Source organism: Larus michahellis, chromosome 12, assembly GCF_964199755.1.
Source record: "Larus michahellis chromosome 12, bLarMic1.1, whole genome shotgun sequence".
NCBI lineage: Eukaryota > Metazoa > Chordata > Aves > Charadriiformes > Laridae > Larus > Larus michahellis.
In genome coordinates this window covers 9,964,720-9,992,431 of record NC_133907.1, presented here as the reverse complement: position 1 = coordinate 9,992,431, position 27,712 = coordinate 9,964,720, and the positions used below count along the sequence as shown (strand labels likewise).

Below are 27,712 nucleotides of genomic sequence, written 5' to 3'. Positions count from 1 at the left end.
TAATTTGACAAGTTAGTCTAGTCTGAAATACTTCAGGGATTGATGCAAAGAGAAAGAGATCACCTCTGTGCTCACTGCAAAGAAAAGGAGATTAGACATTACGTTAGGTATTTGGAAGACATTTCTAATAATAAGGACAGCTAAACACCAGGATAAACCATCCAAAATTACCCAGCTTTCAGATCAGAACATGATGGGATGGTTTGTCAAGATCTTCTCCACAACTATTTTTCATGATTCTATGATATGATGTAAAATCGTAGAACCGCATTGCCCACCCCTGCAAAGCAGTACTCCTGCCTAAGGCACAAACACTGTGTGACCTGGGAAGTGGAAAATCAGCAAACCTTTCACACTTTTTCTCTTCGTATATTTAGGAAGCTCCCTTGATGGGTACCAGTATGCTTCCTGAATATATCAGCCAAAAACTGTGTAAAATGCATTCAATGCCCCAAGCCTGTCAGCATTTAAGAGGTATTGCGACAATGCCCTTAATAACATGCTTTAACTTGGTCAGCCCTGAATTAGTCAGGCAGTTGGACAAGATGATCATTGTAGGTCCCTTCCAACTGAAATAGCCTATTCTACGCTAAACTAAGCTAAGTGTGGAGCAACTCACTCAAATAATTTCTGCTATCTGTGATGCTTGTTTCACTTTTTGATCCACACGCCCTTTCCTACTAAAGCCCAGGGTCTCTGTCCCTCCCTTACACTCACTCAGCTCCCAGACTGCTATTGCAAGTCAGTTTTGTTGCAGAGGCACCAGCGTGGCGCTGGGAAAGCATAGGGCAACCAACTTATCCCTCCTCCCCCAGAGATCATGACACATGTTCAGACAACAACTGGCACCCCTGAAGTGAATGGGTGGGACAAATGGCAAAAGAGCTGATTGATGGTATCACTGCAATTGAGAGGAGGGAGAGATGCAGAGCCAGAGTCACGTCAAATGCATCATTGATGAAGGATGTAACGAGACCAAAGTAGGTCTGAGATAAAGGATAACAAGGGTCAGATGCACACCAAGCTGAAATGAGCTAGGGGAAGCAAAGGGAAAGGAGTTTTAGTTCTCACCTGTGTAAACTGGTGAAACTACATCGGGGATTTATTGATATTTTCTCATTGTGGGAATTCTGTCAGAGTGCAAAAAGAACTGAACAGCTCTGTTCATACAAAAAATCTGCTGTACTCCCTCTGCTGTTTTGCCTCGCTGCAAAAGGTATGGGCTGGTCACACAATTTTCCAAGTGAAAAACTAAGCTCCAACATGCATCTCGGGGCAGAAGAGGACCTGGGAATTCTGTATCCTCCATCCAGCAGGGCTCTTAGACCCGTGGCTCAAACTGGGCTCTGCAGACCACAGGCTCAGATGAATAAATATTTTCAGATCTTTCTCTTTGCTCTGTTTTGCTTTTCTGTTTTTCACTTCTGCTTCACTTTCTATATCCAGACTGTTTTCTTCACATTCTCTCTTTGTATCCAGAGCAAAAGAACCTTTTAATCTGTTTGCATTTCAGCCTTTAGCAGCTGATTTTGCACTACACTTAGTCTGAATAGAATACTATCAGAATTGCCAGCCCCAAATATTCAAGAGTCATAACACAAGCCCCTAAAAATTCATGAGCATCTATGTTTTGCTGTTGTTATAGCTTCAAATTTTGCTTTACAACCAGAGGAGCCACAAATGTGCCATTTAAAATGAAAGCTGTGATCCTCCTCAATGTCAGGAACTGGGCTTTTAAGAAAAATGTCACATGTTGTTAAGACTCAACAGTAGAAAATCTTGATAATTCACAATTCTAACAACTGGCTATAGGTAAGTGCATGTGAGTAATTGACTGAAACAACAGAACAGCAATGCTAATTTAGATTACTTCCAAAGAAACTTCCTTTTCCATCTCCTTCCTCTCCCCAATTACTCTCTCATAATAAAGGAGCAACATTACCCAAACCATATGGTTCACCTTGCAGAATCAAGAGTTTATCTGTACCTACTGAGGGTGAAACAGGCAGAGAACAGGGTAGGACAGGAAACCACACCTCACAGCTGAGACAAATGGTCTGTTTGCTACTCTATCTGAGCATCAGCGCCCTAATCTTGGATGCAAACAAGATTGTGAAATATGAAGAGAGAAAAAAAGAAAAAAAAGAAGAAAAAAAAGGACCTGTGATGCTTATCATATTTCAAGATGGGTGGAGTGCAAAATCCAGAGATACTAGATCAATTACAACTACAAAGCAAGCAAGAAAAGGGAGCATAACATAAATATTTTGAGTCTGTAGGATGTGGGTTAATTTATCTGATGGCACGTGTCCTAACATAACATATTTATACAATTGCTAAGATGGAAAAAGACTTCTAGTCATCATATAAAAATAAAGGATAGCATAATATTAGAATCTAAAAATAGTCCTGGTACAACTACCTATCCAACCTGATACCTGTCTGATAAGGACAATTCAACTTTCATACTGTTTTCATGCCTGCACAGGACACACTGCAATTGCTCAAACTAAAAGTACATCCTGTCATTCTGACATTAAAATTTACAAGTTGGTGGTTTGTCTTTGGAAAGATGAAAGAGCCTTATTTATATACAACGTGGAGAACAATTTGGCTTTATATACTTGCAATTACCTGACTAAGTTGTGGGAGCTGCATGTGCAGGTTAGAGGTAAGTGTTCAGTGAAATTAAAGGATGGAAAAAAAAAAAAAAGCATATGCAACAACATACCTACCTTTGCAATCTAGTGTATTGGATAATTACTGTTACTATACTTTCACACACAATTCATATGATTGTATCTACAAACTGGTAAACCAAACCTTTACATACTAACATCTAGCTGTTGTGTACCCACTATTCATCTATTTTTAGAATGATGGTCAATGAGTATGTCTGAAATTGCTCAGGGCTTCTCTGTCTCCTTACTTGAAAGCTGGTCTTCAATTACTGCAATAAAAGTATCACATATTTGTCTCAGATTCTGTGGAATGACCACGTGGCACTCAAACAAACCACAATCTTTCTTTTCTCAATGACTTGTCTGTGAGTTTTTCATACAGATTGACAACACAGGCAAGAACAGATACCTAGAGAACGGGTAAGCTTAAGGGCTGCAATGTGCAGACATTGCACCCCAGTACCCAAAGACTCTGGTGGCAGTCACACATTTATGTGCAAGACTGCATGCTACCAGACAGATGCTTTGACATTTACCCACTGGTCACTCAAACTAAATTATCTCCTGGTTTAATTTTGTCACATAGAAAATAAATATTTACGAGATCACATATAAAATGTAAACATTTCTCCATACATTGCAGAGAGTTAGAAGAGGCGAAAGGCAGGCAAAGGCTTAATTGAATCTTTAAGTCTGGAGACTGAAAATCCTTATGGTTTATGATCTCACCAGAGCCGTACAACAGAATTATCTGCCTTTATCTCTTTGAAGTTTATCTTACTCCATCAGTAACTTTTACTAAAGTTCCATTAGCTTCTGACAATTTTCCACTTTGCTTCTTATTTGATCAGTAATTCTTTACTGATGTTGGCAGCAGTACATTTTCATCCATTCCCTGTAGTTCTCCCTGCTGCTTAAAAGGTCTGGCTGTGTAATAAGCCTTTATTAGTAAATTTATTAACATACCTGCATAACAACAGTATTATCTATTAATACTCCTGATTTACACAGCATTTCTTGAAGGAGGATTCCACATTTTGCAACATGATACCTGCCTAGCAAAATGGCAGATAAGACAGGACACAATACGGCCTGTGCGTATTCCTAGTTAAATCAGTAACTTCAGTTCATCAGCTGTGAGCTGGTAGAAAAGTTTGCCCTCTCTCAGCATGGTAACTCCTCATTTTGAGGTTTAGTCTAGGAAAGGTAAGACTGTCGAAATCATGATATGCATGAGAGTATCATATCTCTATTGTATTAAAATCCAGACTCTGTTTAAAAAAAAAAAAAACAAACAAACAAAAAGCTATATCCCTTGGAACTGATCATCTCACCTTGCGAGATCTGGAAAAAAACACAGAGAAGAACTACTGTTCACAGTTCTGATACATAATACTATAATGCGACCTATCAACAGCAGTACCCGAAAGTAAGCAGGAGCAAAACTAACTAGGAACACCTTCTTGTGTCCAAAATTCAATGGGATAAAAATGTTACAAACAACATATACAGTAAAATATTAGCTGTATGTACTAAACCTAACAGACTGAATAGCCTGATTTAGCTGTAGTGGCATGGGACATCTAAGTTAAATTTGCAGATATAACTCCTTTCAGATATAATTCCTGTCAGAATTATTCGAGGTATGAAATAGAACAGATTCTAGAGACTATATATGTTATTTAAATAGGTAAACATCTGGAGCATTTTTATTAAATGAGTACAAAACTCATAGCAAAGTGTTCTTCATGGTGACTAACACAATTTTTATTGTGAGAAAAGGGAACTCCATGTTCTATACGTTAATGAAACCCACTTTATTAATCTATGGAAGCAAAATAAGGACTACAATCTTTTATGCAAAGTAAATAAGGATTGAGTCCTTATATTTATAGAGAACCTATTTCCCTGCAGCTTAGCGGGGAAAGGTTTCTAAGCATACAAAAAAAAGAAAAAGGAAACCTTTCCTTTAACATGGTCACATATTAGTCTTCTGAAAAGGAAGAAAATACTCTTAATAAATCAAAGTTACATTGATTTATCTGCAAATCCATAGTATTAAATACTTAAGAGATTCTTTTACATTACCAGGGAACACAGGAAGCTGCTGCGAGCAAGCAACCTCAGTGCTGTGAATAAACCCATAGAATTTAGTTGTTTGCTTTTTAAAACATTGTTTATTGAGAATACTTAATGAGGACTAGAGCTTCAATAGTAAATATTTAACAAAGAACACAAATTCCCTCACCTAACCTTTTTCTAAAGCACAACTGTCCCATCCTACTTAGGGAAAACTCATTCTGACAATTGAAAGATATGAGATTTAGCCTTCCTTTATTTATCAAAGCTATTAAAGTTTCTGAAGCTAAGGAACCTGTACCCCTCACATCTCTAATCTCATGTTTGACAGGAACAAGTTTCCATAAGGTCTGGGAAATGCAGCTGTCCTACACAGAAGAACTGCAGTCTTCTCTCCACTACAGACAAAATTACTTCTGCAACATATGGAAGTACAATTTCAGTACAATGCACGCCATTAAAAAAACCCTAACATCATCCAACCACATTTGAGTGTTAACTGGGTGCATTACCCCAGAAAGTGTAATAGTTCACATCTACTTTGCACTGGGTAAGTGCTACTCACACAGAACACGAGATGGTAAGAGAGAGACCCATGGGGCAGGAGCAGCAGTTCCTATGCAGTAACGTCAGAGCACTCAGCAAAACAAACTAATGGGAATAAAGTGGACTTCATTTGTGAGGCCCAAGTAGATTTGAGAATACAGGATCCCAGTGCTACAGCATTACTTTTATTAGTGTCCTAATTATACGCCAAAACTTTTGCCCTGTAACTGCCTGTAATTCCAGTGACTATATAGATGATACTATCCTTGCATGTCATGTCAGCTCCCAATGTGCTGACAAGAATTCTGCCCCTGACAGGCAGGGCAGAATTGTTTCCTTTGTCATATCTTGTTAGAAGGTATTAAGTTATGGCCATCCACCAAACTTATACAGAAAATATTTCTCACTTCAAATTTTATTTTTAAAGATTTCATACCACTACTGCTCTTTTTACTCTCACATACTGCACTAGATGCTCATTCTCCTTTCCTTGGTGCTACACCATTCAACTATTTGAGTGCAGCTGTACAGAGATTCAGCCTACAAGAACTAGGTTAATGACTAAAAAAACTATCACTATTTAGGACAGCACATGAACATTCAACACATGCTTAAAAGTTAAGGCCTAGAAAGATCCTGTCCCTCAGTGCTTTATTCAAACATAGTTAACCAAAACACAAACTCCTTTGGGGTGTAAATCTGCATTATCAGAATCAACCCCCCCGAGATAATACTACATCCAGTCTACACCTAGTAGCTAGTAACAAAGTGACTGTGAAGGGCTCTGACTGCCTGCTGTGCCATCCCAAGAACACAGCCAAGTGTACTCTATCAGTTATCTTCTCGTGCCATTACCTAAGGCATATTACTCACTACTGCTCTCATGAAAACTGCCAAGTTAATGAATATAAATAAATAAGAGACTTGTTTTGCTTTTTAATATATGAAAATCCCATTAGTTAACACTGTGAAGGCATTTAGCTGTAGAACCGAAGCTAAAAATATATGCAGCTTGAATCTGCATTCCAGCCTGCAGTTGGAAATTCAAATTCTCTCAAATTCAGTACTTAGGACAGAGGAGTTTTCTGAGGGTTTTTTTTTGTTTTGTTTGGTCTGTAGGGTGGGGCACTTTTGCAACTTGCAGCTTTTTTAAGAATCTCACACTCAGGCAGAATACCAGTTCTAAAGGAAGCTAACTGGCACTTTAGTCAGAAGCTTTCTGAAATTAAAGACTCTGAGTTCAGCTGTTTGAGAGAGAAAAGGAGGATTTAAGTAGAGACTAGTTCATAAAGCAACCACATCCTTTTCATTTATCTTTCATGCTAGACAGTTTGCCACTTGGGTGAATCTGAAAAACACTGAAGACAAACTGATTTTAAAAAACAAACAAACAAAAACCTTGCCAGAAAGACAAGTCAAAAAGGGTCCAGGGTCTAAGCCTATTTAGATGAAATCAGGGTTTAGTACTTATCTAGCAAAACACCAGAAAGAATTTCTGCCCTGTCCAATCTTTTAGAAATCTCTGCAGAGACTTCCCTTGCTTTGATTCTTGATCTCTGTGTGATCAAATAGTTTATTCTTCTTCCTTTTTTATGGCATATCTGTTATCTAGTAACTTTTACTGCAGGCTCTCCTAGTTATTTGCAGGAGTGTGGTGGTATGCTGATGAATTCCACATCTAGAGCCTATATAGGAAAAAGGAAATATCCAGATGGAGTTTTACTTCTGAACTAGTCCGTGGATAATTTCAGAGGCGGGTATAATTGTCTCCACATGCACAGACACACCCGGCCCAAGCACATATTTATGTATACCATTAAAACAAAATATATATACTATTTATTTATAAGTAACAGGCAGTAAGGGTAGAGTTTCCGAGTGGGTGTAACAGTAACTTCTAAACAACAACAAAGGGGATGAGGCATTCTGAAAAGCAGATTCACTTCGGGATGCCTCCCTGTCACCCCCCAGGGAGGCAGAGACGCCGCCAGCATGCTCCACGGCTCCGGCGGCGGGGTTTCTCCTCACCGGAGGAGACAACGCGGTTTCTGGCGGTCCCGTTCTGCCCGCGGAGGGCCCACGGCGGACCCACGCCGGCCCCTCGCACATTCCCCCTCCTCCTCCCCAGCCTCTCGGGCAAAGGAAACTCCTCCTCGCCGGAGCGGGCCTGGCCCCAGGCACTTCCCACAAGTTGTGGGGACAAGCGCTGCCGACTCGCTCGCAGCCCCCGGCCCGCCCGGGGAGGAGCCGCTCTCTCCGCTCCCCTCAGCGCCAGGCCAGGCCGCCCGCCCAGCCCCGCCGGTGCCCCTGAGGGGGCTTCTCCCGCCCGCGCCCCGCGGCGCCGCTCACCGACTGCAGGAAGTGGAGGGTCCCCACGTAGTCCCGCTCAGTGCTGAGGATCTCGTTGAGGACGCAGAGGCGGAGGCGCAGCTGGCGGTCGGTGTCCTTGGGGCAGCCGGTGGGCTCCGCGGCGCTGGGGGCGCCGGGTGGCGGCGGCGGCGGCGCCTCCATGGTGGCGGCCCCGGGGCCAGGCGTTCCGCTTCCCCACCGCCTCAGGAGCCCCCCATGGCCGCGCGGTGTCCGGCGCGGATGGGCAACGGCCCCCCCTCTGCCGCCCCCTCGGCCCTGCCTTGCCCGCGGGTGGAGGCGCTACAGGGGCCGGTAGCTGAGGGGAGCCCGGCTGTGGGACATGCCGGAGTAGCGGCGCGGCGAACGCTCAGCGGCGAGGCAGCGCTGAATGAGGAGAGAAGGGAAGCCCCGGCGGCGGGGAGGCGAGGGGGGGAGCGAGAGGCGGGCGCGGAAGGCGGGACGGGGAGGGCGAAGGCGGTGGAGCCCGGCCCCTGGGGGCCTGGCCGAGCCAGCGGCGGGCAGCGGCCTGGCGAGGCGGGAGGGCGGCCTCGCTCCCCCACGCGCTCCCTCACACACACAGCACACCCCGCGCTCCCTCATAGCCTCACCCCGCGCGCCACACGCTCCGCACTCCCTCAGACCCCCCCTATCTCACACCCCGCACTCCCTCACACCCACACACATAGCACACACCCGCACTCCCTCATCACCTCATCCCTCACATCCGCGCACCTACACACACACCTCACCCCCCACACTCCCTCACACCCACACACACCCCCATCACACTCACACCCCTCACACCTGCAGCCCCTCACACCACACACACACACACTCCCTCACACTCTACGTCACACAGCCCCCCACACCCTGCACTCCCTCTTCTCTTCACCCCAGGCACACGCACCCTGCACACGCACACTCCCTCTCACCCCCTACACACACCTCACACGCCCACCTCACTCTTGTGCTCCCTCACATCACACACACGCACACCCCTGCACTCCTTCACGCTCCACACACACCCCCACGCACACACACCCCACCCCACACTCGCACACACCTCACACGCACCCCACACACCCTGCACTCACGTCCCCCTTCCCACACACTTCACACACCGTGCACTTGCACCCCCCCCACAGCACACACTCACACACCACACAGCACACCCAGACACTGAGCTCACACCCACCCACCCACCGCATTAACACCACGCAGGGAGATAAACACGCCACAGCTACCTGCACATGTGGAGAATTGCACCCAGATCTACAGACCCTCCCTCCCTTGAGGGGTGGACACACACCCAACTCGTACACAGAAGTGCATACAGGAATACGCACACTGGAATATACACAATTATGCAGAAATAAGCTATTGCAGACTTCTGTGCCAGCAGAGAATAGGTGCAACAAATGTGTGTTTCATTGCCGTGAAATCAAAAATATGTTTTTTTTTTTTAAGTTGCTTGTAAGTGCTTGTGCAAAGTGAGTGCAAGGCATAAGTGCAGGGGTTAACGGGGTAAATTGCGCACAAAAATAAACAGAGTCCTGAAACTCAGTGCTGCTCCTACTGGCTTCCAAAAAGCTAATTTGATTCATACCAGTGGAGTTTCTCCCAAAAGTCTGCGTTACACCGTAAGAAAGCTGCCAGGATTTCTTCAAACTACAAATACATATTTATTTATTTAGAATTTAAAAAAAAATTGAGAGGAATTTTTAAAAAATATAATAATGTGAACTTTTAAGTGACATAAGGACAGAGACATTTATCTAATCATAGAATCATTTAGACTGGAAAGGACCTTTAAGATCATTGAGTCCAGCCGCTAACCTAACACTGCCAAATCTTAAACACTAACACAAATAATGTAATGAATCATCATCTTCCTCAGGCTAAAACAAAAACCTCTTTGGGTACTTTAACTTAACAGTGACTTTTTTTTCTGTCTTGACTGATCTCCTTTATTCTACCCATTAAGTTTTCTATTCAGGAGAAAATGATGGCAGTCCAACATAACACAGTTGTCATCTTGAAGTCCGATTTAGGCTTCACGGATATCACATGAAATGAAAAAACAGCTCTTCGGTCAAGTCATAGTTGCGGCAGCCTGCAGTGTAAAGAAAATATCTAAGATGCTTTCAATCCTAGGTGTGGGAATTGCCTTTATCAAGTAATAATAATATATTACTTTGCCACGTCTCCTTGTGACGTAGCCTTGGGTCAAGGTGCACAATGTGCACCTTCACAAACATGACTCTCGTGATACGTTGTAATACCACTTTCTGCAACCTCATCAATGAGAAATGTTCGCTTCACTCTAAGTCAGTCTGAAACACGAATGCTCAAAATGAGAAGAAAAATGTGGGGAAGCTCTTGTCTCCCTAAATGTAGGGTGTCTGTGGGAAAAGCACTGAGGGGAAGGGAATACCAAGGGATAATTCTGGATTTTACGCAGATCTCAGCTGCACTGAGGGAGATGGAAAAGCACCACAGCACAGGCCTGAGACAAGGACAGGGAAGCAAAGTCTTCAGAAGGTCAGATTCACTGGTTTTCTTTCAAGTTGTTTATGTTTAACCTTTTGTTTTCTTCTGAAAGTCACTACAGCATTTTCATTTATTTAGTCAGCGTGTCCACAGTTGATGTCTTTTTAAAAATCATCAGATGTTTTTTCTGTTTGGGGCAAGTGGCAAGACTCTCTTCTAAAAGAGCCTAACAGTTTAAATAACAATACACTCTGCTAAGAAAAATCAGCATCCCCAAAGCTACGCCCCCACCCTGTGGCTGAATGAGAAAGTTGTTAGTTTTAAAGTTGTTAATTTGTTAACTGTCTCCTGTGTTTGCCTCAGAAGTCTTACAATAATTTCATTCCCACAGCAAATGCTGAGACAGGAGACAATCATAGAATCAGTAGGATTTTATCTGAGCAATGCCTGAACTACTGTGGTGTGCATGCCTTTTTGTTGACATTGTGTATGAGCTACATTGCTTCAGAATACTTTTCTAGCTTTATTGTCAGCATTAGAACCATTACTGTGTAAGGATTTTTAAAAGGATGTTACTTGTGACTGGGAAGATTAAAATGTTAAGAAAAAAGTTTACATTAAAATTAAAGGGAGATTTTTCACTCTTTTTAGAAACAGTTTTCTCTTAGCTGTAGGAAAATTCAGGTTGGTAAAGTCCAAATTATCTCAGATGTACACATAATTCTTACTTTAGAATTAATATTTTATTACTTGCTAGCATGGATTTTCATTTTAAAGACAAAAATGTGTAATTGGCCAGCAAGCTCTTTTATTTTTAAAGGGATATTGTGTGTTAACTGAATGAAGCTTCAACTGAATATATGTTCCTTTTAGCTTGTTTTCTTTTTGCTTCTTTTTCATTTTTTTTTATATTTTTAAAAAGGAAGTAGTTTACAACCACTGTTCAGTTTTGAAGAGAATTTTTACTGCCAATATTTTTTTCAAGTGAGCACTTCAAAAACAAACAAAAAATGCTGCTACTTTGTAAAACAGTCAGGGAGTCAATTATCAGGAGGCTGACATATCAATTACCATGAAATTCACCATCTTTCGTGAAGATGTAATTAATTTACGTGTGCTTGTAAGCTGCTTGGAGCTGTTATATTTGTACAACGTCTACCACAGTAGCACCAAGGTGGCAAGGTCTCTACATGGCATCACAATACCAAAGAAAATAATCATCAATCATGTGTTTGTCTGCATAATGGCTGTATTCTCTCTTGTAGGAGAAAACGTTATTCATTGCTGGCCTGCTAAAGGCTGTAGGAGAGCTCCCAGAAAGTTGTGTGTGATGTGATTGGGACCCTATTTGCTGTAGAATAAGTTTTAGAAATCTAGAGTGATTGTAGAATTAGTTTATACTGATAGAGCCTTTAGCCTCAGCAAGGAAGATCTGATAAACCACCCACCTGCCTCTTCCCCACTGTTTTTTTTATGCTCCTTTAACCATTGTTATTCCTTTCTGAAAGGAATATCTGTTCATCAGGCTTCCCAAATGCATACTGTTCTGAAGTCTGCTGAAGTTAACAGATGTTCTTTCTGATAACTTTAGGAAATTTTTAATGAAATCCCTATTTCTGGCTTATCAAAAAATTGCCACTCATGCTTAGTTTCAAAGTGACTTGATGACAAAGGCAGATGCTCAAGTGCATTACTCTATGTCTGTGTGCACGTTGTATATATGATTTATATGAACCAACCCCGTACATTTTTTTTTTTTTTGTGGTGCTAAATAAACTCCAGCCTCACATGCTTTGATTTATGAAAATGTTTATGCAGCTTTTCAGTGGAATTTAGTACATTGCAGTTTCACAGTTTATTGAACCTCTCTGTGGTGAAAAGCATGTGGACAATAGTGTTGGGTACAGTGTGCATCTAAGAGACAAGGTATCTGAACATTACTTTCCTGTATTGATCTCCACTAGGTCTTTTTGTATATGTTCTTAATGTTATGTTAAAGGAGCCACTGGATTATAAGTTCCTGTTCGTTAGTGTTCAAGGTGGTTTGTCTGGATCTCTTGGAGAATATGGGTCTCGAACAGTCCGTGTATGGCAAGCTAACTTTAAGAGAAGCTTAAAGCTGAGAGTGAGCTTTGTGTGGAGCTGCATATGAGCTAATGAGTGCTGTCGAAAGGCAGGCATCACAGAGCTCTTGCTCATATGATCACGCTTACACTGTTTCCAGATCTGGTACATTATGTCCATGGGACACCCTAAATTTACTGCCTTGATTCAGCATTTACTAATCCACAGCTCATTTCACTGAGCAGTACAGAAATGCCCAAGGACTCATGGGAAATCAATAGGGCAGTTGAAATGTGGTTCCCTGAAGCAATTTTGGTACTCAAGCCCTGTATATGACGTACCTGGTTCAAAGTAATTTAAGGATTTCCTGAGCTACAGGTTGTATCTGAACCATTGTTTTTAATAGCCACCAATGGGCCTATTTCCCAGTGAATGCTCCTAAAGCCTTTTGCACACATTTAAATTTTTGGCTTTTCCAGCATCCTTTAGCAACTATGTCCACATTTAATGATATACTCCATGAAAAAAAAATTTCCTTTTGCTTCAGACCTGATAATTTACTTGGTTGCACCTTAGCTTTAGTATTGCAAGAAATAGAGCTTAATCACTGTCCATGCTTTACTCACCATTTAAGATTTTGCAGACCTTTAGTATATATGTATACCTAGACTTTAGTAAAGCCTTTGACACTGTTTCCCACAGCATTCTCCTGGAGAAACTGCTGCTCATGACTTGAATGGGCATACTCTTCACCAGCTAAAAAACCAGCTGGGTGGCCGGGCCCAAAGAGCTGTAGTGAATGGAGTTAAATCCAGCTGGTGGCTGGTCACAAGTGGTGTTCCCAAGGGCTCAGTATTTGGGCCAGTTCTGTTAAATATCTTTATCAATGATCTAGACAAGGCGATTGAATGCACCCTCAGTAATTTTGCAGATAACACCAAGTTGGGCAGGAGTGTTGATCTGCTTGAGGTTAGAAAGACTCTACAGAGGGATCTGGACAGACTGGATCAATGGGCCAAGGCCAATGGTATGAGGTTCCACAAGGCTCAGTGTCAGGTCCTGCACTTGGGTCACAACAACCCCGTGCAATGCTACAGGTTTGGGGAAGAGTGGCTGGAGAGCTGCCTGGTGGAAAAGGACCTGGGGGCATTGGTCGACAGCCGGCTGAATGTGAGCTGGCAACGTGCCCAAGTGGCCAAGAAGGCCAGCAGCATCCTGGCCTGTATGAGGAATTGTATAGCCAGCAGGACTAGGGAAGTGATCGTCCCCCTGTACTCAGCACTGGTGAGGCCCCACCTCAAATACTGTGTTCAGTTTTTGGTCCGTCACTACAAGAAAGACATTGAGGTGTTGGAGCGTGTCCAGAGAAGGACAATGAAGCAGATGCAGGGTCTACAGCACAAGTCCTATGAGGAGCAGCTGAGGGAACTGGGGTTGTTTAGTCTGGAGAAAAGGAGGCTCAAGGGATAAAGTTATTACTCTCTACAACTACCTGAAAGGGGGTTGTAGTGAGGTGGGAGTCAGTCTCTTCTCCCAAGTAACAAGCAATAGGACAAGAGAAAACAGCCTCAAGTTGCACCAGGGGAGGTTTAGATTGGATATTAGGAAAAATTTCTTCACCAAAAGGGTTGTCAAGCATTGGAAGAGGCTGCCCAGGGAAGTGGCTGAGTCATTTAAAAGGTATTTAAAAGGTGTATAGATGTGGTGCTGAGGGACATGGTTTAGTGGTGGACTCAGAAGTGCTACGCTAACGGTTGGACTTGATGATCTTAAACCTCTTTTCCAACCTAAATGATTCTATGATTCTGTATTTCCCCCCAGGGGTGTCCACATCAAGTTAAAATGCCTTCATCTGTTAGATCCTTCTCATATTGAAGCCATTTTACATGGTTGATCATCTTTATTGCCCTTCTCTGTACCTATAGCAGTTCTACTAATTCCTTTTAGAGATGGTGTTAATGGATTTCTGCAATACATTAAAGATGTATGTGTGTCAGGGATTTGCTCAGTGATACCATGATGTTCTGTGTGCTGTTTCCATAAAGGTTCTAAAATGCTGCTTGCTTTTATGGCTGCTGCTGAGCAGAGAATAAACCCTGACTGCAGGAACTGTTTAGTGAATGTCAGTAGCTAATTTAAAAACTGTCATTGTACCTGTAGATATGCAGAGTAGTTCTAGAAACTTCAGTCAAAATAATGTAGTTAATAGAGATTTCCATCAGTTTAATTGAAATCAGATTCTGGCCTGTGTGTAGTGGACATGAATCACCTTTCACCTGTCCCTATGTAATTCATTGCAGCTTACTGATTTCACTAAAACCACTACTGATTTATTCTAGCTAAGAATTAATCCCTTTGATTTCTACAAATGATTTATCTTCAAGCAAGATATATAGAGGTAGTTTGCAGTGAGCTTTGCAGAAATAATTTCTCAGGTTCTCACTCTCCAGGAACCTAGGCTGCCAGTGGAGCATTTGCATTTCCTTTTTTAACATCAGCATAAAAATAATTTAAGAATAAAAATGTTCAGGTAACTTGACTGCAGAGTGACTTGGAACAAATATAGAGAGGCTTAGAGTGAGCAGAACAAAGAAGGAGAATTGCTAGGCAAGGCTGGGTGGAATTCTCTCTGATTAGAGGATAATATTGTACACACACTCAGTTAAACTCTGAAAGCACTTAATTAGACTCACGATGTGTGGCAGAAGGAGGTAAGTATTATTATGTCCATTTGAAAATGGGGAAACTGAGATATAGACAGCTGAAGTGGCTGCCCAAGAACACAGTGTCAATATGTACAAAACTGGAATTCAGGAATTCACGGTTCTCGGCTTTGACTTACAGACCCCACTCCAAGGGGCCCCCATGATGTCACACAAGTTTGCAGTCAGAAACTCAGATTTTAACCATGCTGTTAATTCAGGCCACATGGGAGTGTGATGAGACAGCAGTGCCTGAAACTTGTGCTTCTCCTTGGTATCCCCATGTACCTACTTATTCCGTAACTCTAATATCCTAGAGAGAACTGAAGGTTAACACAACTTCATGAAAAAAAAAGTTTCAGGATTTGAGAAGAAAGAGGGAGATACTATAAACTATATAATGGGACTTGCACACAACATTTTGTAAAATGTTATATCCCAGTTTCACTTACCAGAGGGACAGCACAATGAGAATGAACAGTTGTTTCCATCATAAGGTCAGGAGAGATGGACAAAACTTTTTGACCATATTCCTGGTATTGAAATCACTAATTAATTGGAAATGCAGCCTATTTCCTTTTGATAGGCTTCAGTGAGCCTTGTGTCAAATCCTAAATGCATATAGTTGAGGAAGAAGCATGTCTTACTTCATACATTCTGTAATCAAGTCAAGACATCCGATTTTTGAAGACACTCTGGGAGGAGGTTGTATTTGTTATTATTCACTTCTTTGATACCTCTTTTCTTTCCACTGCCTGATTCACCTCTTTTATTATATTTCCCCTCTTTTGCTCTTCTTCAATCATACCCACCTACTTAAAACTAATCACGTACTAAAAAGTGCATAATTAGATTTTCATGATGCTCTTTCCTGACATAATTTTTTGATTATGTAATTAAGGGTTCTCATTGGGCTCTTGAACTGAGAGAAGATTTTTGGTTTAATTAATCAAAAGGTCTTGCTCAATTCAGGGTATTTTTAAGCAGTTTAGTTTTTAAGTAATGTGTAGAAAGCATGTCTATTATTCCTGACATATAATGTTGTGTGATATGCTCTTTACCCTCTGAAGTCAACAAAAAAGAACCATTGTCTTGACAGCAGGCTTAGGTGCTTTTATCTAAAGCACCAGAACTAGGGGTGGGGAAAAGAAGGTGCCTCAAACTTCAATATGCTTGAAGTAGGATGATTTTTTTATTTTGTAAATATATTTTTTTATTTTACAAATATATTTATTTTGGAAATGGGAAGTTTATCACATTTTGATGAAATATTGAATTAAATGGGGCTTGTTCCGAGTGACTTTTTTCCCACATGAGACCATTTAGAAGTTTGCAATTCTTTACATTTTTTTCTGACAAATTAACATTCTTATGAAATTTATTGTTTTGAGGGAATACTAAGAGAGGCTGATGGAAGTTTTGCAGATTGTATTGCAAATAAATATTTGCCCCACGCTAACACAACCAAGCAAAAGTCACTTTTTGCATTTTTTTTTCTCTGTAAGTACATGAAGAAAAAATAACACAAATGATGGTGCTTCTTTTTGTTTATAAATTGGTTCTTCGTAACTGCATGGATATTATTTTCAACCATCAGTACATCTTACAGGAAAAGCCACCTACCTTTGTGTCAGCATAACCAATGTGTATAAAAAAAGTAATGAAGAGGTGGAGACTAGAATTATGCAGCCACTTCTAAATTCGTGTGGTTTTCATAACTAGAGCCAGAAAAAGAGTCTCCCTCATGGAGCAGAGATTTGAAGATCAGAGAAAAAAATGTTTATGAAATACGTGCTATCCAGCAGGCATCCATCCATCTGCTCTTCTTTTCTCCAGTTCTATTCTCTGCTTTCTCCTATGCAGCTCAGTGGTTTTGAAGATGCAGATCTTGATTTTTGGGTCTAGGGATTGGCAATAGTTCATCAATCTGTCGTCTGCTGGCTTTCAACTGCAACACGTGCTTAAGAGGTTTGATGGATCACTCACATGCTTAAGTTCAGATCATGCCTAAGTGATTGGCTTAGCTGGGGCCTCCTCCCTTTGTTGGTAGAAGGGAAAGGAGCAAGACACCATATAACATGACGCTCCATCAGCTGCTTCTTTCACACTCAGTGCTCCAAATGTATTTAACAGAGATGTAATTTCTGTTTTTTATTGTCTGCACCTGCAGGTTTGGTCAGATAGAAAATATCTTTTTTTTTTTTAATACAGTAATCTAATATGCATTTGTGAGATGATATGTGAACTCTTCTCCACTAAATACTAAGAGTAAGGGGAGTCTGCATTTGATAAACTAAAGATCTTCTAGTAAGGATGAGCTGAACCAGTCATATATCACATTAGCACAAAATAGATATCTTTGTCATAATACATAACTTTGCCATTTACAGTCTCCCTCGCCATCTTGTATTCAGGATAAAACTGTCTCCATGGTTATTATAGTGCACATATTTTATATCTATAGGGCTGAATTCATGTAAATTTAGTCCTGTATGTAGCTTAGACTGTGGTTTTGTGGTTGGACTTGAGTCAATCTAAGTGTGAGCTATCCTTTTTCCCCTTTCTACGTTCCTGCATGTTTTCACCGCCTCCTTTGTGACGCTGTGGTGAACAGGATCTGATCAGCTGATCCAGCTGAAAATCCAGCTGAAGGCAAACAAACAAAAGGTCCTTTTTCAGTCAGATTTGCTCCCTAGCTGGCTCAGCGTGCAACTCCCAAGAGCTACTGCTGGCATAAGAGGAGGTGTAAGGTCTTGTGGTAAGGGCAGGGCTGAGAGAAGGATGGGACTGCCTCCTTTGGCAGTAACTCACACACAGATCAGTTTAAAACCATTTGTGAAACTGTAGCCTTACACCGCTGCGTGCATCAGTGCTGGATGCAGTCCATGGAATTATAGCCACTTATATAAGGTCAGTGCATGGGCTGTGAGCTCACAGTGTAGGAGTAGAAAGACGTTCTGGGAAATCATCACCCAGCTCTAACAGAATCCTAATTGACAACAGCAGTCCGACTAGAGAATGGGAATCAGACTGGGTTTTGCCTTATTGATATTGTCAAAGGGGGATATTTTTTTTCTCTTGCTGATTTTGTGCAGCAACATTAAAAGTAGGTGTAGCAATAAAAATGCCGTTAAACTGACAGTATCACTTGTAAAATCACAGAACACTTTCATTTGAATTACAGTGTAAATGCTGTACAAGTCATAACAGGAAGCCAGTGAGAGCAGATAAGAGTTAGGGGAAGGCCTTTATGCTTTGCCACAGAAGATGGAACTTGGTGTAAACACCAATGGCTCAGAATACAGCACGCAGAAGGTCTTAGACTGAAAATGGAAGGAAATGGGGCAGATCTGTTTTTCTTGCAGCTTTTCTTAACAACCAAATTGCATTAATAATAGCAAACATGCCAGTTATGACGCCTTTGCTTTCAGAAGCTTGGTACTTTTGAGAAATCCTCATTTTGGCCAAAATTTTCTAGTCTAAGTCCAGGGGTAAAAAATGTGAAATTTTGTTCAGAAGACTTGAGTGGAGTAGAAGTAAAAAACTATTCTTTCCTTTTGAAAACTGAAGAAAAATATCACAGTGTAGACTCAATGCTATGCTGGAATTCCTTTTCAGGGGAAAAAAATAAAAAGGTTAATTTGAACTGAATGTAGCTAACATGCTACAGAATGCTTTGTTTAAACAAAAAGCACTTACCAAAGTCCAAGGTGTTTGTCTTCAGCATGCATGACATTTGGATTTTATAGCTCATAGGTGCACCCTGGCGTTAAGTGACTATAAAGTATAAAATGCTAAGCAGGATTTTGTTTCCCTTTCTGAGGATGTTAACTTGAACTAGGTTGTGCAGCTGATTTTACACCTTTATAACCATTGCTGATAAATCATCATCCCTGATGATATATTACACAAATAGTCCCAAGCCCTGAAACAGACCTCCACAACTCAGACTTTTCTGCAAGTCCTTGCAGACCAGACAGCAGCCCTGAGCCCTGCCAGTCCCTGAGGAAGAAGGCAAATCGTCTTTTACGTTTGGTTTCTCCCAAGCATGAGGAAACACCTCCTTAGAAGCGTGCAGACAAAGCTTTCTTGTTGAATGCCTGGTGCTTTGGGCATGGCTTGCACTACAGCTGTATTTTCGTTGTTCAAGCACCAAATTCCCTGCAGAGTCCCATCTTTCCTGTCAGTGTATTGTATGTCAAGTTTAGGCTTTGGCTAGATATCTGTTTGGTATGCACCAGTCATGGCAACAAACAAAGCTTGTGCAAGGCAATCATACAAATAGTATGCCAACTGAAGTCACTGACAATACCCATGTGCATAAGGATGGAGGGGGGTGGGTTCAGTAAATCTGAGTCTCCACATTTCATTTGAATGATCTCTGATATGGAAATTATTTTTCCACTCTACTGGCTGAAAAAATTACAGAACCATTTCAGTTTCAAAATGAGCATGCTTCCTAATAACACCAGACCAGGACAGTTAACAGCTTCTTTCTTCTATGTCAGTACAACATATTGCAACTAAATTTTTGTATAGGAAATTTCCTTAAAATGGTAGCTGGGATTTAAGTAATGAAGTACAGAAATATAGGGGGAAACTAGAGCAATAAAATACTGGTTTTGAAAAGAAGGCCAAAACATAATGATGAGACAGAGACATTCAAGAAGGTTGTGAAAAAGTTTCCAATGACAACAGCATAGAAAAATCATTTTGCACTTTATAAACTGAACAAGTCTGGAGGGAGGGAGAAAGAATCAGTCCCATACCCCCAATTTCTACACACACACACACTTCAGATTTGTCAATATGTTTCTTTTGTTTCAGTAATATTTAGTCTCATCAAGGATTTGGGAAACACTGGAAGGATAAAGAAAATGAAGCTTAAATAAAATAAGGGTGACTGGAGAGCTCACTAGACCTGTTGGGCTACACATGTTAATTCTGGCCCAGTAGGCAGAAGATACAAGAGGCGAAACCAGAACAAAGCCCCTTTTGTCTAAACAAAGATTCCTCTAAAGAATACCTAAAGGCAAATCAAGAATAAATGAATACAGTAATGAGCAGAGAGAGGAAGCCTTTCCTGCTGAGAGGAAAGGAAACAAGTCTTCTTAAATCTGAATCAAGGAGCCAAGGAACTGTCTTGGACTGGCTTTATGAAAAACATGAAGAGTTCTGCACATGCATGAATAAAATCCGTACTGTCACACACCCCATACTGTATGGTAAAAGCCAGGGACATTTCTTGATGACTCTGCATTTCTTACAAGAAATGACGAGATATAAAGATCAGATGAAAGGTCAGAGAGAAGGTTATTTATCAATTTAATTCCTGGTGCTACTAATAGCTCTCCTTGTGACTGAAGTCATCCTACTGGTTAGCAAAATCAGGGCTGATGCACAGGCATATGTGTCAGAGGTGGAGAGCAATTGCTAAAACCCTATAAATCTGCAAAGGTTCAACTCCTTTTGGCTTAAGAAATTCTGACAGGATTTTGTTACACTGTAAACCAGGATTTTAGGTAGTTTAGTATTCTGTTTCCTTCGTTTTTACTGAATACAAGGTTTCTGTCAACAAAATCTGAATAGTTACACTATTACCTCTGTGAAAAGCAAAATACAATGCAAAACAGACTTTTCTGTGCAGAAGGTAGAATGTGTAACAAGTCAGTCCTTCAGTGGCATTCAGATACATGCAAGTGTAACTAGCACTTGCTTGCATGGCAAATAAAGTCTCATTATCACCTCTCAGACAGGAAAAATTGCAAGTGAGTGATTAACCAGCCCGAGGTCTTCCACCTCTCAGGCACTTCAGGGTGTGGGAGCTACTCAATTTCATTTGCATCTTTCCACTCAATTAGACTTCTCACTCTGCAGTCAAAAGCAGGGATTGGCAAAAATATTTTTCCCATCTGCTATCTCACTCTGGCTGCTATTTCAAAAAAAATAAATACAATTTTTTTTTTTAAAGACAAGTTGTTTCTAATGTTTATATGTATTTAGGTAATTACAGGCTTTTCTGGCCTAGGCATGATTCTATTCTAAAGACTATAAAAGGAAAATAGTCTCAAATTTTCAAGCCTGAGTATGTTAAGCTTCTTAAAATGACTGGTTTTAGGACTGCTAGCCACAAGAAGCACAAACTGATGTCAGTCAGTGGGAGGAGTTGGTGTTCAGTGAAATAGGCCTTGAAGGTAACCGTATTTGTATATGTGAACACTTAGATTTAAAATCTAACCTTCAGATTCTATTGCATCTCTGATTGTATAAACACTGTTATGTTCCTAACGGATGCTATTGTTGTTACATATTATTTGTTATTATGACAATGAGCAGGGACTGCAGTTCAGGATCGAAGTGTCTTTATCTGCTTCTGTATAGCATCTGAAGATGTGGTTTACAGTACTAAGTAAGGTCTTGTATTCTACCCAATGGGTACCAGACCAACCCTGATTTTAGTAAGAAGCTCCTTCTGCCAGGTCTACTTAAAGAAAAAAAAAATCCCTAATTTGTTTTTGATTGAAATGTGGGATTTTAACAAAATTATTACGTGACAGAAGTGTCTGCTTTCTTTGGACATATTGCTGATCCTTTGAAATTTGAAAAATATGAAAACTGCAGATTTTGGGTTTAGCCAAAGTATTAGTTTTTCATATTTTTTTATAAGAAAGTCTGAGTTCTCTTCTGAGAGAGACAGCTGCAAATCTGATCTGTCCTGTTGGCTTTATAAGGAAAGAATTTAATTTTTATTGACTTAGAATTGTATAAATTTCACATATTCCGTATATGGCTATTATTCTTTGTAAACTACTTCAAGGTAAAAATATTAACATAAAAGATAAAATATCAGCACTGTGTAGAAATACTGATGTAAGTTTCAGAGGCCTGACTGTGGAGGTAGAAGAGTATCATTGCGTTTGTGGAGTGCCTTTATGTGGACTAATTACAGAAACAGCTGGTCTAATTTGTCTTCCACAGCACTGTGTAAATACAGCTATATTGCCTCTCCTGTCAAATGATTATTTTTTTTTCATATCGTGACATTGCCCGGTGCTGTTTAGATGTATTGTCAGTGTCCTTTCCTCAAATTACAGAGTTTCCCTGGGTAGGAATCTAAGTTCAGTGTGAGGCTGCTGTCAGTAAGTTGGTCAGAAAGATACAGAAGGTCTGAAATCTGGATTTGAAGGAAACACTGGGAATGAGAGGGAGAGAATTGTATATAAACCGCATGGTGAAATGTCTTGCTAATACCACCTGAATACTCATATAAATACCCACTTAATAATTTGTTTTAGTAATCCTTCCGTTACCTCACTTATATTGTTAGCAATGGGAGAACTCCTTACCATCTGGATTTATTGATTTTAGGGCATGCAGTGTTAACTGGAAAAAATTTAGAGAGCTGAGACAGTGAATCAAATGTGGAGTCCCCAGGGAAATCCACTAGTAAGTACATTACTGGACAGCAGAGAAAACAGCTAGAAGCCAAGCAGAATAAATAGAATCAGTCTCTATGGAAATGATTAAAAATGGGCAGCAGAAAGGAAAAGAAGATCTACAAGGAATTTCTGCTAATTCTGGACTGGGAACTGAGCTACTGTAGAGATCAGTGCTGTTTTCCCAAGAATTTTCCTGTCCATTCTGCATCTTTCTGTAGGCTGAGGTTTCCTTCCTAGTGCAGAATATGTAGCAATGTGCCAGTGGGGGAAGTGCTGTGAGGTTAGCCCTGTCAGTCAGTGAGCAGCACCTGGCCCCTGGGCAGAAATCCAGAGAAGCTTCTTGCCAAGGAAGTAGCTTATACAAACTGTGAACTGTGTCCACCTGTTAGGCATTGTATGCTCTTGATTTATGTCTTGCGCTACAGACATATTTGCTACAACAACTAGCTCTTTACATCAGTTTAATAGTTATTCATGTAATTAGCACTGAATTTACTTGCAAATACAGACATGCAGATACATGTATTCTTTCCCTGTTCTTCTGCCTTCTCTTCTATGGAAAGGCTTTCTTTCCTTGTATGCTTCCAACCACAAATACACACCATGCAATTAAACTCTGTATGCAGCACAGTGCTATATTCAGTTGTAATGTTGAGCTAGTCTATGTTGCTTTTGATTTAGCCAAATAACTCACGTTCTCCCCTCAGAGAATCAGCTAATGTGATCTTAAAATATTTTGAGAAAAAGAATTTTAAAACTTTGAAAATAGTTCTGAGAATGATACCAAACCCCATTATTCTTTCACTGCAGTTAGCTGCAAAATCTCATTTCAGTGTGATGAGAGCATTGTTTGCTGAGTGTGCCTAATTTGACATTAGCATTGTGTGTCCTGGGAGATTAAGACATTATATGGGCTGGAAGACATTAAGACATTATATGCCGTGTGTTGGAAAGCCCAGATGCATTTGGTGCTCAGGTGGAAGAAGCCCTCAGTGAGGCACTGGATGAATGTAATGTAGACTAAAACTATTTTTTATGCTATATCGAGCAGGTAGAGATTTATCAGGAGGGCAAAGGGGCTCCACTAATACCATGTCAACCACCAACCAAAAGCACCCCTAAACACGTAAAGAGCAGAGTTCTTAGTCTCTTCTACCATTATCATGTTGATGGTCATTCTTTATTTGTCAGGCCAACTTCATGGCCCATATTAACATTTTTGCTTTTACTTAGAAGACAGTAAAATAGACATACTATACTCATATGCAAATATATGCGTATCTGCCATATTCACAATGCTGTTCCTAGCAGTTTGATTACCTGACTGGTAGCTACTAAGTTTGAAGTCTGCATATTATTTCTTCCCTTTTTGGGGATTAAAAATGGCCATTTGAGAAGAACATTGATTTGTTGTCCTGCTTGTTCTGAAGTTCCATAGAGCATAACCGTGGGAATCATAACATTGTCATATCTGTCCTGGTCATTTAAAAAATAAATGTGTTTCCTGTTTTCTCATCAAAGTACAGAGATGTTAGAAGAGTGGAGGAAAAAGAGTATGTGAACACTTTTTTATGAGATCTCTGGATGAAATCATTCTAATTCAGTCTCCCTAGTCAGAGCTATTTTGAGTGACTCTGGTTAGAAAGAAGCAATTTCTAGGCTCAGCTTCACATATCCTGTCATTCAGGACATGCCACTACTGCTTTAGGAAAGTAGCCCTGATTTGTGAGAGCGCTTCTTTCATTTTCAAGTGGATGCATAGCTTTTGAGATTGGAGAGAAAATCGTCAAAAAATGCACCCTTACAATCAGAAGGCTAATAGAGAACATACGAGTTTTAAATTCTGTAAAATCTCATGCCTTTTAAGGCAATCTGATAGTTTGGGAAGCTGTATACCAGCTTCACAAATGGTTGGATTTAGCATTGTAGAAAAAGCGAAGTAGTGAACAAGGCTGCCAGGTTCTCACCATAGAAAAGTACCTCATTCATCTACTATAGTAATCTTACCAGCACATGTTGACACAATCTCACATTGGCACAGAAAGCAAGCGCCTGGGACATATTTAATATTTGTCTTTGTATATTGTGATAAACTTTCACATGCGTTACAGTGTTAGAATAGGAAAGAGATTCAGATCCTATTTTCTGCTTTCTGTATCTTTGAATGAATCAACATGCCATCCGCTGACAGAAGCTGTAGGCTGTTCTACACATAAGTTACAGGTATGTGTTAGAGGAGGGGTCACATAAGAGGCCTGAGTTTGTTCTCCGTTTCCTTCCTTAATCTGGAGTGAAATACTTCATAGACTGACATATCAGTGTGAGGTTGTGGCATATGGAAAACACACCCAAGCCACTAAGGGACAAAACAAATAACCTTACAGGCTGGGCATTGACATATAAGGATAAGCCATAATCAAAATCATCCAAGCCATGTTACCAACAAATTTGAGGCTTCAGACAAAATACGAGCCAGATCTAAACCAGTCTTGGCCAACAAATTCTTTGGCATAAACCATTCTCCCATTCTGCCTCACTCCGAGCTCTCTCCATGGTTGAACAGCACTAGAGTTTGTGCTGTATTCCAGCAGAGCCTAGAAATGGTTGTGCTGGGCTGAGGCAAATGCACATTACATGGCAGTGGGTCCTTATTAACTCAGGACCAGCTGTACTGTTCATTGCAGTTCCCTTTGGCTAGCTGGATTGCTAGCAGTGTATTAGGTCTTGCAACTGGCACAGGAGACAAAGCAGATTTGTGGGAATGCTGGTGAGATCCCCAGACTTCTGCTTTCTCAGCTTCTGAATGCATGCAACAAAATTACAGGGGATTTCACTGCTTATGAAACCAGTGCGCACATTATTTTCTTGTAACTGTGGATCTCTTTCTGCTCAGACCTCACAGCCCTCTCACAGAGCGATTAACACTGTGACCTGGCTTGTGACCTCTTTGCAGAGCAATGGCAATGCACCCATGCTTTCTGAGCACATGAAAATCAGGTTTGCCATCTGATTGACCATACTGAAAGGCATAACGCAATGAAATTGTTTGTCTCCAAATGTCTTGGTTGTGTTTTGTCTTTGATTGAATTAGCTGGTGCAGAAAGGAAGTAGGAAGTAATACTTCTATTTTTTTTTTTAATCTCTTGCTCCTTCTACTTTTTTATTATTTATATTAAAATATTACTTAGACATATACCTGTACTAAATGGATTTCTGAATTCCCAGTGCTACATTTTATTATGACAAGCATATGAAGCCATTGCAAGCATTTGAAATTTTCTGTAAAGATAGCATATAAAACATCATAGATACATAGTAGTTCAAAAGAACAAGACACCACCAAAAGTTAAGTGTCTGTCTGTTATTATGAGAACAAATGTCTATCTGGGAACCGTTAAGACTTTTAAACAAAAAGGCATATCATATTGGATACTAAGAAAAAGGCAGTGTTTTATCATGCAGGAGTTCATGCAATTTGCTGTAAGAAAGCAGACATATTACACTGATAAGGGATCACAATTTTTGTTACACGCATTTGTAACTGGAGGCAGAATCTGTGTTTTATTGTATATTTCTATAGTGCCTGGCATGCAGCACAGTGTGATTTGGGTACATAGTTGCAACATTTTTATTTTTTCCAAGTCTTTCTTCTCTCCCCCCATTTATATCTAATAGCCATTTCATTCAGGTTTGGCACTCCCATGCCATTCAGTTAGCAAATGTGTCAAGCTGCATCACAAGCAGCCAGTGATGGTAAATTTTGATGATTTACATGTGCTGCCTCCATAACCATGTATGCAAATCAGATACACGAGTCTTGTGAAAATCTTGTCTTTTTTCATACGTGCTGGCATGAGTGTCAGTGAAAACAGCTGGGTTTAAAATTACTGTGTGGATACAAATCACTGATCAATGCTGGAGTTAAAAGGAATTAGATGATTAAATGAACCCACCGTAGACAGAGTGCAGTATATTGCAGGTTTAAGGGAATGTAGCTGTCTCCTGACCTCATTTATTGCAGTGTGGTTTCCACGTCATGTAATAGGGACAAGGTTGTGCTTCTGCTTATGTTCCCCACTGTGATCAGTATCAGAGACACAGCCACTGTTGACAGTGCTGTCCTAATTTCCCTATGTGCAGTATAGGAGGACACATTCATTGAGTATCTCACTTCTCTCTTCCCAGGAGACCCAAGACAGTGCAGGACCTTCAGATGATTTAGCTCATTCTCTTTCTTGCCACTTTCCCTTACATTTTTTTTCTTCATCATCCATAATCACAGACATTCTGGAAATGCCTTGCTTAGTAAAAAATGCAGACAGCCCTCCCACTTGTCAAAAGGCATAGAAGCACATTTAGAAGGGGCCTTCATGCTTCCCAGTTTTGACAGTTCTTGTGCTCATATTTTCCTGCCAGCTTTCCATGTCCACTTCAGTGAAACCTGGGAATTCAGGTGACCACACAGAGCTCCTTATTTCATAGCTAGTGGGTGGGAAGCTAACCTCTCTAAGACAAATTGCTTTTGTTTTTCAGTAGGACGAGCAACTGAGTAATCCCCACAATGAAGGAGAGAGACTTGCTCTTCCACATGCGCACCTCAGTGTTTGTGCTGGACTACACGGGGACTTGAGCCATCTAGTTTTTAATAGCAGAAATTAGTAGAGGGAGGGTCATCTGGGACATATGCCTGCCTTTAGCCCAAGAAGGTGGATCAGTAGCACAAAAATGTTAGCAATGAAATCAACACTGAAATGACCCACAGTTTGCAGCAGCGCTTCATTCAGGCTTTAATTTTGCATGTGTAATAATTAACAGATTCTTTCTTGTTGCATTCTCATTTATATAGTATTGCAAGCAAAATCAAGCTACAGCTGAAAAATTCCAGGATGACAGAGAGGCTTAAAATATCTGAACCCATGGTGAGAAGTTGTCTTCTAGCTCAAACAGACTGTAAATATTTCAAATGAACTGCCAGATTATTGTGAAGCTGTAGTCATATAAATAGTTACTGAACGTCATTAGAAGCATTTAAACCACAACCCAGCACATCAGCATGACCAATATATTAGTCATATGTGATTTAGCTATGAAAAGTGGCTTTGCTTATGACATCAATGGAATATAGCTTTTGTTACCTCCTGCATTTAGCTTGTACTTTACAGCTTGAATGACAACGCAATTGTGAAGAAGTGACAGAAAGTAGATGCTCTGCTTGTAGATCTTTTAAAAAAAATAAAAATAAAAAGACTACTGTGTAGATTAATGCCATAAAAAGTTCTTCGAAAAGGAGAAGCCAGAGGGAAGAGAAAGATAATCTGAATGAAGTAAACTCTTTAAGTATGTGAGAGGACCAGATTTGCTG

At 40.6% G+C, this 27,712-nt stretch overlaps 1 protein-coding gene across 3 annotated transcripts in view; it reads right to left on the bottom strand.

Moving 5' to 3' along the window:
- PREX1 (phosphatidylinositol-3,4,5-trisphosphate dependent Rac exchange factor 1) overlaps window positions 1–7,940 on the bottom strand; it is a 163,076-nt gene extending 155,136 nt beyond the window's left edge. For all 3 annotated transcript variants that reach the window (XM_074605020.1, XM_074605021.1, XM_074605022.1), the window contains exon 1: window positions 7,656–7,940. In XM_074605020.1, the coding sequence (XP_074461121.1) occupies window positions 7,656–7,817 (162 nt within the window). In that variant the 5' untranslated portion in view covers window positions 7,818–7,940. The remainder of the gene's footprint in view (window positions 1–7,655) is intronic.
- Between the last annotated feature and the right edge of the window lie 19,772 nt (window positions 7,941–27,712).